General features: G+C 48.4%; 2 protein-coding genes across 2 annotated transcripts in view; both read left to right on the top strand.

Annotated features, from left to right (window-relative positions):
* The first annotated feature begins 1,512 nt into the window (after positions 1–1,512).
* MPZL3 (myelin protein zero like 3) lies at positions 1,513–16,473 on the top strand. Its single transcript, XM_050922155.1, is given in 8 exon segments — positions 1,513–1,540; positions 1,543–1,629; positions 5,418–5,584; positions 7,265–7,475; positions 8,620–8,785; positions 9,527–9,590; positions 11,693–15,024; positions 15,067–16,473. Coding segments are annotated over 7 exon segments (735 nt in total). The 5' UTR covers positions 1,513–1,527; the 3' UTR covers positions 11,720–15,024; positions 15,067–16,473.
* The window catches only part of LOC127033865 (junctional adhesion molecule-like), a 23,870-nt gene continuing 19,185 nt past the window's right edge, over positions 11,818–16,502 (top strand). The window contains exon 1 of the mRNA XM_050922154.1: positions 11,818–11,906. The gene's annotated coding sequence lies outside the window, so the exon portion shown is untranslated. The remainder of the gene's footprint in view (positions 11,907–16,502) is intronic.

Below are 16,502 nucleotides of genomic sequence, written 5' to 3'. Positions count from 1 at the left end.
ACACACCAGTGCGATTAGAAGAGCACAGCAAGGCGCACTCTGCATCAGAGTGGCTTTGAAAACCAGTTTCATGATTGGTCAGGCTTTGATGTGACAGTTGTGTGCGTTTCTCCTTGATGCAAACCTGTCCCCTTTGTTGATTTTAATTCCCTGTAAGCCAACTACCCTCCCCCTTCAAAATAAAGTAACTATTGTTTTGAAACCATGCATTCTTTCTTTATTAATTAAAAAAAAATGAGATAGTGGACAAGGTAGCCCGGGTGGGGTGGGAGAGGAGGGAAGGCCAATGCCACATTGGTTATTGTAGCCACACTAAAAATTAAACTGCTTGAATGACAGCCTTCTGTTGCTTGGGCCATCCTCTGGAGTGGAGTGGCTGGGTGCCCAGAGCCTCCCCCGGCGCGCGTTCTTGGGTGTCTGGGTGAGGAGGCTGTGGAACATGGGGAAGAGAGTAGGTGCTTATACAGCAGGGGTCTGTGCTCTTGTTGGCTTTCCTGCAGCTCCAACAGACGCTTCTTCATGCCTGTTTGCTCCCCGCAACAGATGCTTCATCACGTCCATTGGCCTCAGTATTGTGTCCTGCCTCTGCTCTTCGCACTCACTTAATTCTTTCCTGGCCTCTGCCACTGAATGCCTCCGTGCATTAAGCTGTGCCCTATCAGTGTGGGAGGACTGGATGAGCTCGGAAAACATGTCATCGCAAGTGCATTTTTTTGCCTTCTAATCTGCAATAACCTCAGGGACGGAGATGATAGGGGGAGTATAGAGACATTCTGTGCTCTAAGATCCTGGGGGGACTGCATGGTCACCTGTGCTGCTGAGTTCACCACGCTGACCAAACAGGAAACTAAATTAAAAAGTTCCCGGGGCTTTTCCTGGGTACCTGGCTAGTGCATCGAAGTTCAAAGTGCTGTCCAGAGCGATCACAATGGAGCACTCTGGGATAGCTCCTGGAGGCCAATACAGTCGATTCGCGTCTGCACTATCCCAAATTCGACCCAGCAAGATCGATTTTAGCGCTACTCCCCTTGCCGGGCAGGAGTAGAGAGGTCGATTTTAATTGCCCTTTAGGTCGATGGAACGGGGTTGCTTGTGTAGCCGCGTTCATTATAAAATTGACCTAACGCGGCTAAATTCGACTGACCCCTGTAGTGTAGCCCAGGGCTAAGTCACGGAACGAGAAGCTTTGGTTGCAACATAATGATTGTGTACAGCACAAAGACCTCATGGCGTGGGGCTGGGGGTTTAACGTCATGGCACTGCACAATGATGTTGTGAGGCAATGTTGTGTTACGTCTGGAGATGGCCCCCCCCCGAACTTCAGGCTACTCGGCTGGGGGCAGCTGGCCCCAGTCTCTACCAGGGACCAGCTCTGGGTGTCTGCGCACATGCCCCGAGGCGTGACGATGTCCTGCTGGGGTCCTGGGCAGCACTATCGGGGGCTTGCACGTGGCTGGTGCTGCTGCCCCCCCGCAAAGAGCCGGTGCTGGGTAAGGAGGCGGCAGAGCTGGGGCCAAGCCCGTTGCCATGGAAACACCCTGGGCGCCATCTTGGGCCTGCACGCCCGGCCCTTCGGGGCGCCTAACTTCCGGTTTGGCCTCACCTGGCCCTTGCCCTCCCTTCCGCCAGGTAGGCCCGTGCTGGCTGCGCCGTCAGCACCGCGAGCGGCTGCCGGGATGCGGGGCTGGGCGGCTGGCGGCCTCCTGCTTCTGTACGGTGAGCGCGGGCCGGGGTCGAGGCCTCAGCTTCCGGCCGGGGGGGTGTCTGCGGGGCTGGGGCAGGAGGACCGGGGCTGGGGCATGGATGGGGGCCATGGGGAACTGGGGGTGGGGCTGGGGGGCCATAGGGAACTGGGGGTGGGGCTGGGGGTGGATGGGGGTTATTGGGGAACTGGGGTGGGGCTGTGGGGCCATGGGGAACTGGGGGTGGGGCTGGGGGTGGATGGGGGTTATTGGGGAACTGGGGGTGGGGCTGGGGGGCCATAGGGAACTGGGGGTGGGGCTGGGGGTGGATGGGGGTTATTGGGGAACTGGGGGTGGGGCTGTGGGGCCATGGGGAACTGGGGGTGGGGCTGGGGGTGGATGGGGGCTATGGGAAACTGGGGGTGGGGCTGTGGGGCCATGGGGAACTGAGGGTGGGGCTGGGGGTGGATGGGGGCCATAGGGAACTGGGGGTGGGGCTGGGGGTGGATGGGGGTTATTGGGGAACTGGGGGTGGGGCTGGGGGGCCATAGGGAACTGGGGGTGGGGCTGGGGGTGGATGGGGGTTATTGGGGAACTGGGGGTGGGGCTGGGGGGCCATGGGGAACTGGGGGTGGGGCTGGGGGTGGATGGGGGCTATGGGGAACTGGGGGTGGGGCTGTGGGGCCATGGGGAACTGGGGGTGGGGCTGGGGGTGGATGGGGGCTATGGGGAACTGGGGGTGGGGCTGTGGGGCCATAGGGAACTGGGGGTGGGGCTGGGGGTGGATGGGGGTTATTGGGGAACTGGGGGTGGGGCTGTGGGGCCATGGGGAACTGGGGGTGGGGCTGGGGGTGGATGGGGGCTATGGGGAACTGGGGGTGGGTCTGTGGGGCCATAGGGAACTGGGGGTAACTGGGGTTGGGGGTGATTGGGGAACTGGGGGTGGGTCTGTGGGGCCGGGGGTGGATGAGGGCTATGGGGAACTGGGGGTGACTCTGTGGGATTGGGGGTGACTCTGTGGGGCCATAGGGAACTGGGGGTGACGGGTTGGGAGTGATTGGGGAACTAGGGGTGACTCTATGGGGTTGGAGGTGATTGGGGAACTGGGGGTGACTGGGGCTGATGGGGCCCTGGGGAACAGGGGGTGATTTGGGGAGCTGGAGGGGACTGAGGGGCTGGGGGTAGATGGGGGCCCAGAGGAACTGGGGGTGGGTCTGTGAGGTTGCAGGTGATTGGGGCCATAGGGAACTGTGGGTGATTCTGGGGTTGGGGGTGATTGGGGCCCTGGGGATCTGGGGGTGACTCTGTGGGGTTGGGGGGTGATTGGGGAACTGGGGGTGACTGTGGGGCTGATGGGACCCTGGGGAACTGGGGGTGACTCTGTGGGGCTGGGGGTGGATGAGGGTCCAGAGGAACTGGGGGTGACTCTGTGGGATTGGGGGTGTTGGGGGGTGGATGAGGAGTTGGGGGACCAGGAGTGAGTCTGTGAGATTGGGGATGATGAGGTGGAACTGGGGAGGTCTGTAGGACTGGGGGTTGTGGATGGAGGGCCATGGTGACCTGTGGGGTTGGGTGTGTATCTGGTGGTCCAGGTTGGAGGTGGAAAGACCAGACATGGGGGCAGGGGCCGGACTGGTGGGACAGATGAAGAAGGAGGTTTGGTTGAGGGATGCAGGAATTAGGGAGGGATGTGTCTGTGGGATTAATTGAAAGAGGATTATATGTGGGGTTGGCAGAATGTTTAGGGGCAGCTGATGGAGGGTATGTCTGTGGTTTGTACTTTTAGGGGAGCTGTTTTAGGGGGTTCTGTTTTGGTGGGGGGTGTGACTAGTCCCCCCAGTTCTCCCCCCAGTATTTTAGGGGCAGAGAGGGTTTGGGGGCAGTTAAAGAGAAGAGGGAGACATTTGGGGTGGGGAGTGTAAGTAGCTTCAGATGGGGTGTCCCAGAAGTGATTGAGTAACAGTGACCCAGCTGCACCCCAGCAAGCTTTCTGAGTCACCCGAACACACCAGTTTTCAGCTCGGATCCATCAGCAGTAGGTGGCGGGGAGTGAGGGCTTTGCATCAGGTGCAGCCTTAGCATTTGAAATGGTGCGTAAGTGCGGTTGAAATGTCCAGGCTTTGTCTAGGGAGCAGAGCCTCCCCTGATGCCTGTGTTTGGGCCCTTGCTCTAGACACTCCATCATTTAGAGGTATTTGCAATAGAAATGGAGCAATAGAAATGGATATGGAGTTGGGGAGCGCTAGAATGGGAGTCAGGCCATCTGGGTTCGATCCTTGACTCTGTCAATGGCTTGTTTGGGCAAATCACTTCACCTGTCTGGGCCTCAGTTTCCTCATCTGTAAACTGTGCTGAGTGATTCCCATTCACCTTTGTAAAGCTCTTAGAGATGTTTGCATGAAAAGTGCTATATGGTGTAAGTGTTAATTTTTAGTGTCTTCTGATGACTCGTTACTACTTCACACAACAGTCAACCTGTGGAACTCATCACTGGGAATGTTGCCAAAAATATAAGAGGATTAAAAAAAGAACTAGATAAATTCATGGAGGATAGGTCCATCGATGGCTATTAGCCTGGATACTCAGGGGTGCAACCCCGTGCTCTGAGTGTCCCTAGCCTCTGAGTGCTAAAGCTGGGAGTAGAGGACAGGGGATGGATCACTTGATGATGGCTTGTTCTGTTCATTCCCTCTGAAATACCTGGCATTGGCCACTGTCAGAAGACAGGATACTGGGCTGCATGGACCATCAGTCTGAGCCAGTATGGCCATTCTTATCTTCTTACTATGTTTTTATGATGATGAAACAAATCCCTTTTTGAGTCCTTTGATAAACTCACTGGCCAGTGGTTTTTCCCCATCAGACTTTGTGAGACCCTGGCTACAATTCTTGACAGTTGTGACTTTTTCCCACCTTCCTTCGCTCTACAGTGCAGGCAGTTGGGCTAAGACTTGTTTACATTTGTGGAAAAAATACTGTAATTTGTTTTCAAGTCTCTGTATTTTGTATTTATTACTGCACAAGGCTTCTGTAATGCCATAAACTTACATAGCACTTTACAAACTTAAAAAGAAGCATGTTTTCAGCACCAAAGAGCTTACAAAATAAAGAAGACAGGCATGAGCAAACGCAGAACAGAACTTCAGAGAGGGACTGTATGTTGATTTATTAATGAGAAGAAGAGCTCTGAAGTTGGCACTTTTGACCTTCTCTCTGGTCTAGTTGTGTTCGATTACCTACTCTTGAACTTGTTTGTCCCCGTAACTGGGTAATGGAGGACTTTGGCAGTGACCTCCAAACAAATACCCTGTTTGTGATCTAAGCATGAAACAGTGCTGAATTCCTGCCACCATTAGAGGAATCCCCGTGTCTGCATTCCCCGTATTTCTTGGGGGTGGGTGGGTTCAAGGGATGGGATAGATGTATGTACAGATTCAGACAGCCATCAGTTATATAAAGTAATAATTGGAGATATACCAATCTCCTAGAACTGGAAGGGACCTCAAAAGGTCATCGAGTCCAGTCCCCTGCCTTCACTAGCAGGACCAATTTTTGCCCCAGATCCCTAAGTGGCCCCCTCAAGGCCTGAGCTCAAACCGTGGGTTTAGCAGGCCAATGCTCAAACCACTGAGCTATCCCTCACCCCAGTTCTTCACTGCGGTGGCTTTGCTATCTCACTTGTGTCCCTTACAAAAATTCCCATCTAATCTTTCTCTTTGGGGTTTGTTTCATCAGGTGTCTGCAATGCTCTTTCATTGGAAATTAACGTGGATCCTGAAGTACAAGCTTTTGTTGATGAGCAGGTTACCCTGAAATGCACATTCAGATCCTTCTCTCCCATAACTCAGAAGCTGACTGTAGACTGGACTTACCAGCCCCTCACAGGTGGTCGTATGGAGACAGTAAGTGCTTGCAGATGAGTGTCCCAAAGAATTTTTCTTGCAGCTGGCAGAACTCTGTGGGAAGGTTGAAGATCCTGTGGCATTTTGTGTAAAAAGTCATTGTTCGTGTCAGTGTGCTTTTCTGCTGTGTGGTGAGCTCTTTGGTTGTCACCCTCCACTCCAGAGGTGGCTACATTTCAGTGCTGCTGTATATACATAGGTTGAATTTCTTTAAAATCCTTTGGGCTGAATGGTACCATATAAATGCAAAGTATTATAACCCTGAGAGATGACTGTCCCATTGCAAACTAGACATCCATATAAATGCACTGGGGATCACGTGGTTTGGAAAGCTCCCCATGCAGAACATACCGTGGCAGCTTTGCCATATGGCAGAATGCAGGTATAATTTATCTTAGAGTGGCAGTGGTGTGTGTGGAGAGCCAGTCTGCAGGCACTGATGATGACAGATGGTCCTAAAGGATTTATGGGCTCTTACCAGTTGTTGGCAGTGGTATGAAATCCAGTCACAGGTGCATAGATGTAAAATACATTCATAAATGGCTCATTCTCTGTGTAAATCATCAGCGATTTCCTCTGCTCAGCTGAGGTTGAGCTCCTGGGAATGGTAGGTTGCAGCTGGAAGGAAGTGGTGGTGTCTGTGTGAAATAGGCTCTGGTAAGTCCCCTGTTGCCAGCCAGCAGGAGTGAACTGAAGGGAAGTTAACACTATTTTGTGAACTAAAGTCAGATCTGCTGAGCTGCAGCATTCAGTTATGCCATGCCTGTGACAGGGTTCCAGTGCTTTTACAGGGAGCTGGGGAGGGAACACTACAATTCCGGACTGGCACTGCCAGATGACCAAGGAACTGATTGTATGTGGTGTATTTGTAGCTGTGACCTGCAGAAGAGCTCTGTGTGGCTCGAAAGCTTGTGTCTCTCACCACTGACAGTTGGTTCAGTAAAAGATTACCTCACCCACCTTGTTGCTTTGACTGATTATCTTGAAAAGCTGTCTGTCTATGGTATTACCATAGTGTCTCACAGTCTTAATGTATTTATACCCACAACACCCCCGGGAGGCAGTGATGTGCTATTATCCCTCCTTGATAGATAGGAAACTGAGGCAGAGAATAACTAAGCGACTTGCCCACGGTCACATAGTCGCAGGATAGTACCCTAACCTCCAGAGCAGTGGTTCTCAACCTATTTACCATTGTGGGCCGCATATGCAGCTTTCTGTGTGTTATGTGAGCCACATCCACACACACTATATATTACTTGTACGGCCCTGAGGATGTCACATGGGCCACAGCTGTGTGCTGATTGGGCTGTAAGCGGGCTTCAGGTCGAGAACCGCTGCACCAGAGCATCCTCTTCTGGCTTAGATCCTCCATGGCCAGAAAGATGATGGTGACTGTGATGCGAGCCCTGGAGACTGGTGGGCAAGAAGGGAGATCCTCAGGGAGACCCTGACATGCATTTCCACCCTCTTTTCCCCCCTTGGTAAAAATATAAAAAAGATCTGAAAAGCTGGTGCAATGGTGCCCAGTGTTGTAGGTTTGTGAGCCCCTGGTGTATCTGAGGTGGGATGCCTGTGAAAGGGTGGTTCATTCTCATTCCGTTACTTTCCTAAAGTAGTTTTTTTCTCTCTCTTTTTTGGAGAATGACTTACTGGAACAATTATTGTCTCCCCCTTCAGATTTTTCATTATCAGTCTATTGCATACCCAGCTGTAGTGGGAACATTCAGAGACAGAATTTCATGGGTTGGGAATGTTGCCAAGGGTGATGCCTCCATTGCTATCCAAAACCCGATGATGAATGACAATGGGACGTTCACCTGTGCCGTGAAGAATCCCCCAGATGTGCACCACAACATCCCCCAGACCAAGCTGACAGTCACACACAGGGGTAAGTCTCTAGCATGGCAATATTCTCCCTATATATTTATCATGAGTGAATTCCTGTTTTGCCAGAAATCTTTGGAGTCTATGTACCGGATCTAGTGTCTAGCTTTCCTTGAACTACAGGTTTAAATGCAACCAGGGCATCAGCTCAGCCCCGCTCCTTTCCAGTTAGATAAATTGAGATCCATGAGGTTTGGTGTGTGTTCTTTTGGTGAAAACTTAAGGTTGTGTCTGTCCTGCATAGAGACAGAAGATGCCAACAGCATTTTCCTAAGAGCAGGCATCTACTCTGGTGTCTGTTTTAGGAGTTCAGATCATCCCAAACCTCACTGGGGGTCAGCTCATGTACAGTGGAACAGGAGGTGGCAGTGGAGGTGATGGGCGTCCCTGAGCAGAGGCTCAGTACGCAAGATTGGCAGTCCCGGGTTCCCACCTAAGAGGGTACAGCATTAATCAGGTAGCATTGCTGGGAGCTGATATCTTAACAATGACTTGACATTTCACAGACATTAACAAATAGCTGCCTTAGACAAATGCCTCATCTACCCTGTATGAAAGCGCAGTCCCTGGGCTTCCAGATTGGGTGTGTCCATCAGTTTGATGTGATCCCCTCTCACTTAGCTTTGAATGTGCTGCTCTCAGGCTAGGTCTACACTACACAGCTTTTACACAGCAATTGTGTTGCTACAGCCGGGCTGCTAAAAGTCACACCGTGTACCAGCTGTTTTTTGGCTCTCCGGCTGACAAAAAACTTGTAACCCCACCGAACAGGGTTAGCTTTGTCTGCAGAAAAGTGCTGTTCACACCGGTGCTTGTCATTGGCAAAACTTTTGTCTTTCGGGGATGTGTTGTTTTTTTTAACACCTCTGAAAGACAAAAGTTTTGTCATTCAGTTGTCATTGTAGACATAGCCTAAGTTGTGCTCCTTCACTGCAGCCAGATAGATTTAATCTTTGTCCTCCCCTCCATGGGAGGAGTCTTGTTCTGAATTTGAGTTCCCTGATAGGACTTTGTCACAAGTTCCTTTAACCCCAGCAAGCCCTGTGCTTTTTATAAAAATGGCCTGGATGCTGTGTGCTGGATTAATATTTGCCATAGAGATGAAACAAAGCCATATTCTACTGCTATTCTCTCTGTCTCTCCTGCAGGCTTTTCTTTCCAGCTAACTTCAGCAGTGTTGCTGTCCATCTTAGTGTTCCTCCCCTCTGCCATTGTGGTCATTCTGCTGCTGGTGAGGATGGGAAGGAAATTTGGAGTCCTAAAGCATAGAAAAAAATCTGGCTATAAGAAATCATCCATTGAAGTCTCTGATGAGTAAGTTTTACATTGAACCTAATCCCCATTTCTCCTCTGGTCTGGGGTTGTGGGTGGGTTTTTTCTGTCCTCCACATCTCATAACCCACAACATCTGGGGTTCTGTCAGTGAGACTTCATTGTCAATGAGCACAAGTCAGTTGGTAGTCAGTCTCTGAAAACACCTTGTGGGAATGTAACTGAGTGAAATGCATGCCGTACATCCTCTTTGTGGGGCAGTTGAGCTACACTGTTGTTGGGATAGAGAGCCTTTCACCTCCATCGCCAGACTTAATCCAGTCCAGGTCAGTAAGCCCTGTGGAGGGTCTCAGTCCAAATGTCTGTATCACAAAAACCCACTATTCTAATGTTAACTGGCTCCCTTGTAAATACACCACTTTGTTCTTCTGGGATGTCAAGTCAGAATTAAATTCACAATCTTTTTAACTAAAATATTTTGGTTAATAGCTGCTGAAATTTTCCAGCCAAACTGAAATTTCTGTGGTTAATAGTGTGATGAAAAGACAGCTGGAGGAGTTTGCATGGCAAACCTAAATCAAATGGCCAAACCTTTGAAATAAGGAGCCTAACATTCTGGTCTTCCGCTTTGCTAGTTAAAACGTAATTACAGAGAAGGCATTTCTGATGAATTAGTGAAAGGGACTGGGAAAGTGACCTGTGTGTTAGAAAACAGTCCCAGTCTCGGGGCTGTATTGGAGCATGAGCGGGAGACACGTTGACCTAACACTGCTCTTTCTGCAGGCCTGAGGACACTGAGCAGGGCACCTGCCTGGGGAGGATGGGCACGTGGTGTTTGCAGTGTGTGGTAAGTGCAAGTAAACCTTCTTGTAAGTGTTTGTATCGTTGTTAGCTCTTGTAGGAGTGAGGGCTGAGAGCAGTAGCTATAGCCAGGGATAGTGCCCAAGAGCTCGGTGTGAGCTCCTCACAGAGCTCAGCTGATGCCTCTTAGTGCTTTCCATGTCTGGTCTTTTTTGGGTAGAAAGTGCTGTATTATTGGGTGCGTGTGATTAGCTTGAGACCCACCAAATTCATTTCACATGAGACTTAATCCAGATCAAACACCAGGTTTCCAGTGGTGAAAATCCAGTGTGTTAATCTCTTAACTCACTCAGCTGCAGAGACTGTGGTGAGTCTCTTTACTCCAAAGATGGAGCAGGGTTAGTAGGCTGTCTCTGCTGGGTAAGCAGCGCGGAGAGGGAGAGGCTGGAGACAGAAACGCATACCTGCATTTTATTTTACTTCCAAAGGTGGTAGCATGGAGACTTGAGTTAGCTTGGGTATTTTTGACTAGAAATCTCCATACTCATGCTGTTCTGGTCACAACAGAACCCTGTTTAAACTCTCTAATTTCTGTGCTTCTATTTCTTCTATTTCTGTTCACCTGCTGTCACCCCATCACCAACCTCTTCTAGCACCTGCAGTGGCTTTGGTGTTAAACTTACTGTACTGGAACGTATAAACTCTCCTTCCACCCTCTGCACTTGCCTTGTTGGAAAGCATATCCAAGCTTCCCCGTGCTGCATTGAACCAAGCACAGCCAAAGGCACGTTACATCCCAGTACACGTGCCCTGATGTGCGTGATTAGAGGGAGCATTCTCATCATGTCCTTCCAGTATGCTACAGGGCTGGGGAATAAACCTACAACCCTCACTGCCATGTCTCTGTCTCATGTAGTTGCCTAATGTGCTCCACTTACCATGAGTCAAACCAGGGGCACATGGGAAGAAAGCAGAAAGTTTTTGTTTTTTGAAAAAAGTTGGTGTTGATGTGGGAGATGGAGGCTATTGCAGATGATGGATGAAGTAGTAGAGAAGGTTCCCTCGCACACAGTGGTGAAATTGTGTGCAGGGACTGAACTGAAGCAGATGGTATTTGCTGGAGGCAGCAGGCAAAGGAATAGAGACAGATGGGATCAAATGTGTAGAGTTTTAAAACAAGGAAGGATTAATCTGATAGTTTCCTCTGATCGCTCAGTAAAGTTTAGTTAGGTTGATTGAATCCTGTTAATTTCACGTTGAATGTTTCGTCAGTCATTTAAGACATTGTTCTTCGCTGACAATGGAATATTTAGCACTCTAGGAGGAGCCTTGTCTCAGTGATGCTGATGTAGCAGCATGTGGCGCTGCTGTGACGTGTTTTTCTTTTCATCTTTAAATATATAATAAAAATATTTTCAATTGTAAAATCAGTTGCACACAGCAAAACCAAGGAAGCTGCTTGGACTTGGATCATGAAAGGGGTGGGAAACCAGTGGAGGTGTTTGCTGATAAGGCAGGTACGTTTGTGCCTCTTATTCTGTCAGAGCAATGACCTGAGGTCACCATAAGGTGAGAGTGCCTGATTATCATGGTCACTAAGGTGAGATATTGAGGATCTGAAGGCATGGGGTTGCTAGGAGCAGAGGCAGACTTTAGCAGTAGGATTTAGATGCATTAACAGTGCTGTGTGGCTGCCCACAAGCCTGTTCGCAGGCATGCTGAGTGCATGTGCTTTTCTTTTAAATGCACCAGGCTGGGGGCTCTCCAGTCTCGTGTGGAGATTTTACAGGAAGGAAATGACTGCTTGAGCTGTTCTGGGTCAGTTCTCTGTAGGGAGTGGTGCTTTCAAAGGAAGGGAGTGTTCGGGGATTGGTGTGGCAGGTGCCTTGTGCTTGAGGTTTGGCTGTTACTCCTCTTAAACCTGCTCCACGTGAATTTCTTGCAGTGCCAGTGTAACTGGGCTCCTCAGTGACATGCCAGAAGGATTGGACAGCAGACTTGGCAGGAGTGCTGGTCTTTTCAAAATGAGCAGCTTCTGGAAAACACTTAATCTCTTGTCTGAACTGGCCCAACTCATGTCTGTGCTGAGCATCTGAATTGTTTCAGGTCTTCATGCCTAATCTCGCTCTCCCAATGCTTTCTGTCCAGGACACAGATGATGAGGAACCGTACTGATGGAAGGCCAAAGCTGCAAATGAAGGGAGAATGTGCAGTATTGAAAATCCCTTCCAGAAGACCACAAGAATCCTTGGATACCCAGTGGCTCTTGGCGCGTTGGGAGAAGAATTCTGAGATGAGAGAATCAACCATTATTCAGCCATAGGAATGATGATTTTAAAATCTTGTTATTTATTGAAAAAAAGTAAGTCTTTTGTATGCAAAACCCACTTGGCAATATCTTAAGGCAGAGGCAGATGAACCTGAAATATAGCTTTCAATTCAATGAAACCACAGTGCTTCCAGTTAAACAAGCTCATTCTCTCCTAACCATTGACTCAGCACATTCTCTGGTATAGAGTTTGTATCTGTCGGATTGTTCCCTATATCACATGACTGTCTTCCAGTTGCCTTAAGTTTAAATTGTCTAAAGCACAGGCTGGTTAGGAGGGAGAGGTAGCGCTTTAAGTAGGTGGTCTTGAGACACATCTAGTGAAAGTGTCTTGTGTTACACTGGTGCATCCTTGCTGAAGTGTTACACCAGCATGACTGAGGGCTGGATTTGGCCCACTGGGCAAAGGACATATCTGAGTGTGGGCTAAAAGGAGTTTTCTGCTTTTTCATTGCTTCCTGGTGTCACCTGCCTTATAATGATGAGATACCCAGCTTGTGCCTCCCATCCTTTCAGTTAGTTTTAAAAAGCTGCCAGCTGCATTGTAATGAAACCCTGGTATTATTTGCTTTGAATCTTCGTTACCCAGCTGTCTGCGGCCCCAGATAATTCTGTGCCTAGAATGAAGTTCTTTGTAAACAATGAAGTGTGACTAATTTGCTGCCCTTTCCCCTCTAATAATGGCAAATAGTGGCTAGGGTGCCCCCCGCTCTGTCTGCCTGGACCATCATCTCAGGGCAATGTCTAGGGGAAGAACCCTTTGGGCTCTATTGTAAAAACCACCAAATTCCTCCCCTTTTCATAGGCTTAGATGTTGAGAAAGCAGCTCAACAAAATTCTGCTGAGTGGGCTTCAAAATGGCAAAACTGACCATTACTAATGCTGCAGTGGCTGACTCTGTTGTGCTGAGCAAGGCAGACAGCATCTGCATGAACTGAACATTGTTAGCTGTCACATGTCACACTGTATTTTCTCTTCTACAAGTGTTACGGAGCTGAGAGTGGGGGAGAATGGTGCAGAGAGTTTCACTGGTCCATACAGTGAAATGCCTCCATATGTAACTGCCTTCATCATAGACAGGCCAGGAGGTGTCTAGCGAGTCGTGTGAGATTCATGGGCGGATAGAGGAAGCTACCGAGAGGCTCTGAAGTTGCAGAATGAGGTGAACAATGCATCAGTGTATTAGCAAATACTAAAGCACATTACAGAGGGAGGGCTCAGTGCATTGCTTGGCTGGGTAATCACTCAACACTTCAAGGGGAGAAAATTCTCCTGACTTTTCCTCCACCCACAGCTCCAACAGTAAATATTGTGAGGACAGAGGTGCTGTGCTCAAAGTCTTGTCTCCTGTTTTAGTTCTGACCTGTCTGTGTAGTGAGCAGTAGAGTCCTGTGGGACAAGGAGCAGTGTGGATAACATACGAGGCTTGGTATTCTTATGTTTCCAGGACCGGCTGAGCAATACTTAAAACTTACTGCCATCTCAGGAAGTCCATTCTATAGCTTCCATCCATTGAGGGCTGCATGGGATTCCCAGTACAGCTCCCAGACTGACCAACAGAGGCAGGAGTCTTCCTGCGTGCTTCCCCTCTGCAGGGACTGCACCGCAGAACACAACTCTGATGTTGCCTTTGCAACTCTTTAAGTTTCTGGGTGCCCCTTCTGCTTCTGTGCAAGTCTGGGAGTGTTACCAGAGTTACAGTGTTACAGAGTTGTATCTTGTCCAAGCCCATCCTTTGTTTTTCGACTGAAAAGTAGCTTGCCTCGTTCTGGCAGTCCTCCTGTGCCTCTGATTGCCTGCATTTACACAACAACAGGCAGGTGTAAAGATCCCAGTCTCCCGTTAAATGAGAGTGTTGTAAAGAGCCTTGTCCCACCTGCTATGACCCGCTGGGCTGGGGCCTGGCAGAGTTGCCATAATACCCTGCAGCTCAAAACTTGCTGTAACTCCAGGAGTGAGTTTGAACTTTTACGTGTGCAAGTGCTGAATGGGGAATTACGAAGCTGCCAGCAGGCTGGCCATCTAACTGCTGCCCCATGGTCTGCAAGGGGTGGAGTATCTTTCACCAACCCTGCCCAATAAAGAAGAGAGAGGAGAGGGGAAGCAATGACATTCATCACCGCTATCCCACTTGCTTTCTCCATGTGGCATTAGCTGGCTGATCCCTTTTGCTGTAGATGCGCTGCTGTGTCATGGCCAATATATCATTTTGTTTCATTCCAGGCCACGTTTTTCTTTCTTTGGCTAGAAATAGGCAGACACGTGGCAGGGTTTTAAGAGGAGCTTGTGAAACTATCTGGCCTGACTGATCGCTGTGAGCTTAAGAAAGATTCATGCTATGATGGGAAATGTGCGTGGGAGCAGATTTAAATAGAAAAGAGACCACATACTCCAATCCCCATCCACAAACTCTGGCATGGGTGTCTCATTGTCAGCATGGTGCTATGTGTCCTATCAGTGGGATGTAAGCTGTAGTGCCGTATGAATCTGACTGTCTAGTCCAGAGGCTGTGTCTTTAATAGAAACATGGTATTCAGGGCTGGCTGCTGGTAGCTGTCTTGACCACAGCGCACAATGATAAGAATTTTCCCCTTCCACAGCTAAAGGGTTTTTATAAGTTTGCACTTACTGGTGACGCAGTGACTGTCGAAGCCAAAAGTTACTGGCAGGTTAGAGGGAACTGGTTTTATGGTCTGGGCAGTAGCTAACTGCTCAGTGCTTTGCAGAAATAACCTCAGGTTTCTACAGAACTTTTCACTCCAAGGGAGGCCAAAGCATTTACAAACAGTGGCCAAATCCTGTGCTCGATTATGCTGGTACAAAGTGATACTAACTTCCGGAAGCTCATGGCTTTGCTCTGAATTTATAATGTGTGTCAGAGTAAAATTTGGCTTTTACTTGGTCAGCTATGTGGAAATCCAGCTCTGGATGGATCACACCAGCAGTGTAAGAGCACCCGTGTAGGGAAAGAAGTGAAGCAGGATATATGCTTGCGACGCATGGCCAGAAAGGGTTAAAAATCCTGCAAAATAAATGACTCAAAAGACAGGTGGGGAGATAATGTTTGTGTTTTTGTGTATTTACATATGCATAAGTAGGGTCAAGATGTAATCAACAGTCCCTGTCTATGCTGTACTCTGATAGTTCAGAAGTCAAAAGAACATCCTATCATTTAAATAAATTGTAAACACAGGATATCTCTGTGTTCATCTCTTTGAAATGTATAGAAAATAATCTGCCAATGGTGGAGGAACAAGCAAATGGCCTTATGTTAATTCTACAGCTAAGTACTGGTGACGGACCTCCTTCAAAGTCATGCTAATTATCTTTTGAACTCCAACTTGTCAAAAGACATGAAATTGTATAAAGATCCTTAGGTCCTGATTCTGTCATCTCAGATCTGCTTAGGCTTCATCAGGGGAAGTTTGAGGCACAAGATTGAGGTCCAAATTGTGCTGGTATGCTCCGAATATCATATTTGGACATTGAACTATAATCTGTGAACTATTTCTGAAAGAACTCTTTGCAGCTTCAAAGCTCACCATCTCTGCTATGAATCTGAACCTCAGTGAATTGAACTCATGTCTGTATGCATACAGAACTTTTAACTAGATCTCTCTCTTGTTTTTTAATAAAGTTTAGTTTAATTAATAAGAATGGGCTGTAGCATGTATTTGGGTAAGATTTGGAATATTCATTAACCTGGGAGGTAATGTGTCCCATCCTTTGGGATTGGTAGACCCCTTTTTTTTATATGAGGAAATAAGATTTACAGAAATGTTTACCGTACTTAACATATGTACCTGGATGGAGGCCTGAGGGAACTGTGTTGTGTGAACTTCTGAGTAACCAGTAAGGTAATAAAGAACCTGGTTTGTGCTGGCTTGGTAAATCTAAGTTTTGGAATATCCACCTGCTTTATGCGGATTGTCTGACCCATTCTTTGCAGTTCCCCCTAATTGAGTGACCACAGTTGGCTCCTCGCTAGGACCCTGATGACAATGCTGTTGAAATTGGGAGTTACAGTGGGGAAGGTAATTGTCAACAGAGCAGATAACTCTGTATGCCAAGTATCCTGCCTTTCCATTCAGAATCCAAACAGTAAAGTTAGTGGCATGACATCAAACACATGACTTCATAAAAGCTAGCATTTAAATAGCGGCTTCTTGGCACAAAGACATAAGCTGGGCTATACTACTCCTACAGTAACCGTATGCGTTGGGGTTCTGAGCCTCATCCCTCCTTGAGCTGGTTATTTTATAACTTACTTTGTCCCAGGAGCTCAGGCTAAGAGTGAGGGAAGGCCAGGGAGCTGAATTTTGAGACTCTGTGACCCCATTTAGGAGGACATGTATAGTAGATTTGATTGGAGCGGTCTGTTGTGATTAAAAGTTTGGGGTTCAGGCACCTTCTAAGTCTGTGATTAGCAGCTTTTCCCATGGTAATGTGAGTGCCGTGTGTATCTACAAGTATCTTTCTACAATCCTCTTCCTCTTTGTTCACCAAAACCCTGTCTGCCTTCTGATTGTTAGCACCTTCCCCTTTTAATGTAAAGCGACCATCTCCCTGCGAATGGGACAAATAAAAGATCTGAAACAGACTACGTTGTAAATCCTGCACGTGCAGCCT

This window comes from Gopherus flavomarginatus, chromosome 13, assembly GCF_025201925.1.
Source record: "Gopherus flavomarginatus isolate rGopFla2 chromosome 13, rGopFla2.mat.asm, whole genome shotgun sequence".
Lineage (NCBI taxonomy): Eukaryota > Metazoa > Chordata > Testudines > Testudinidae > Gopherus > Gopherus flavomarginatus.
The sequence above is the reverse complement of the archived record's forward strand: the minus strand, read 5'-3'. Positions and strand labels throughout refer to the sequence as shown.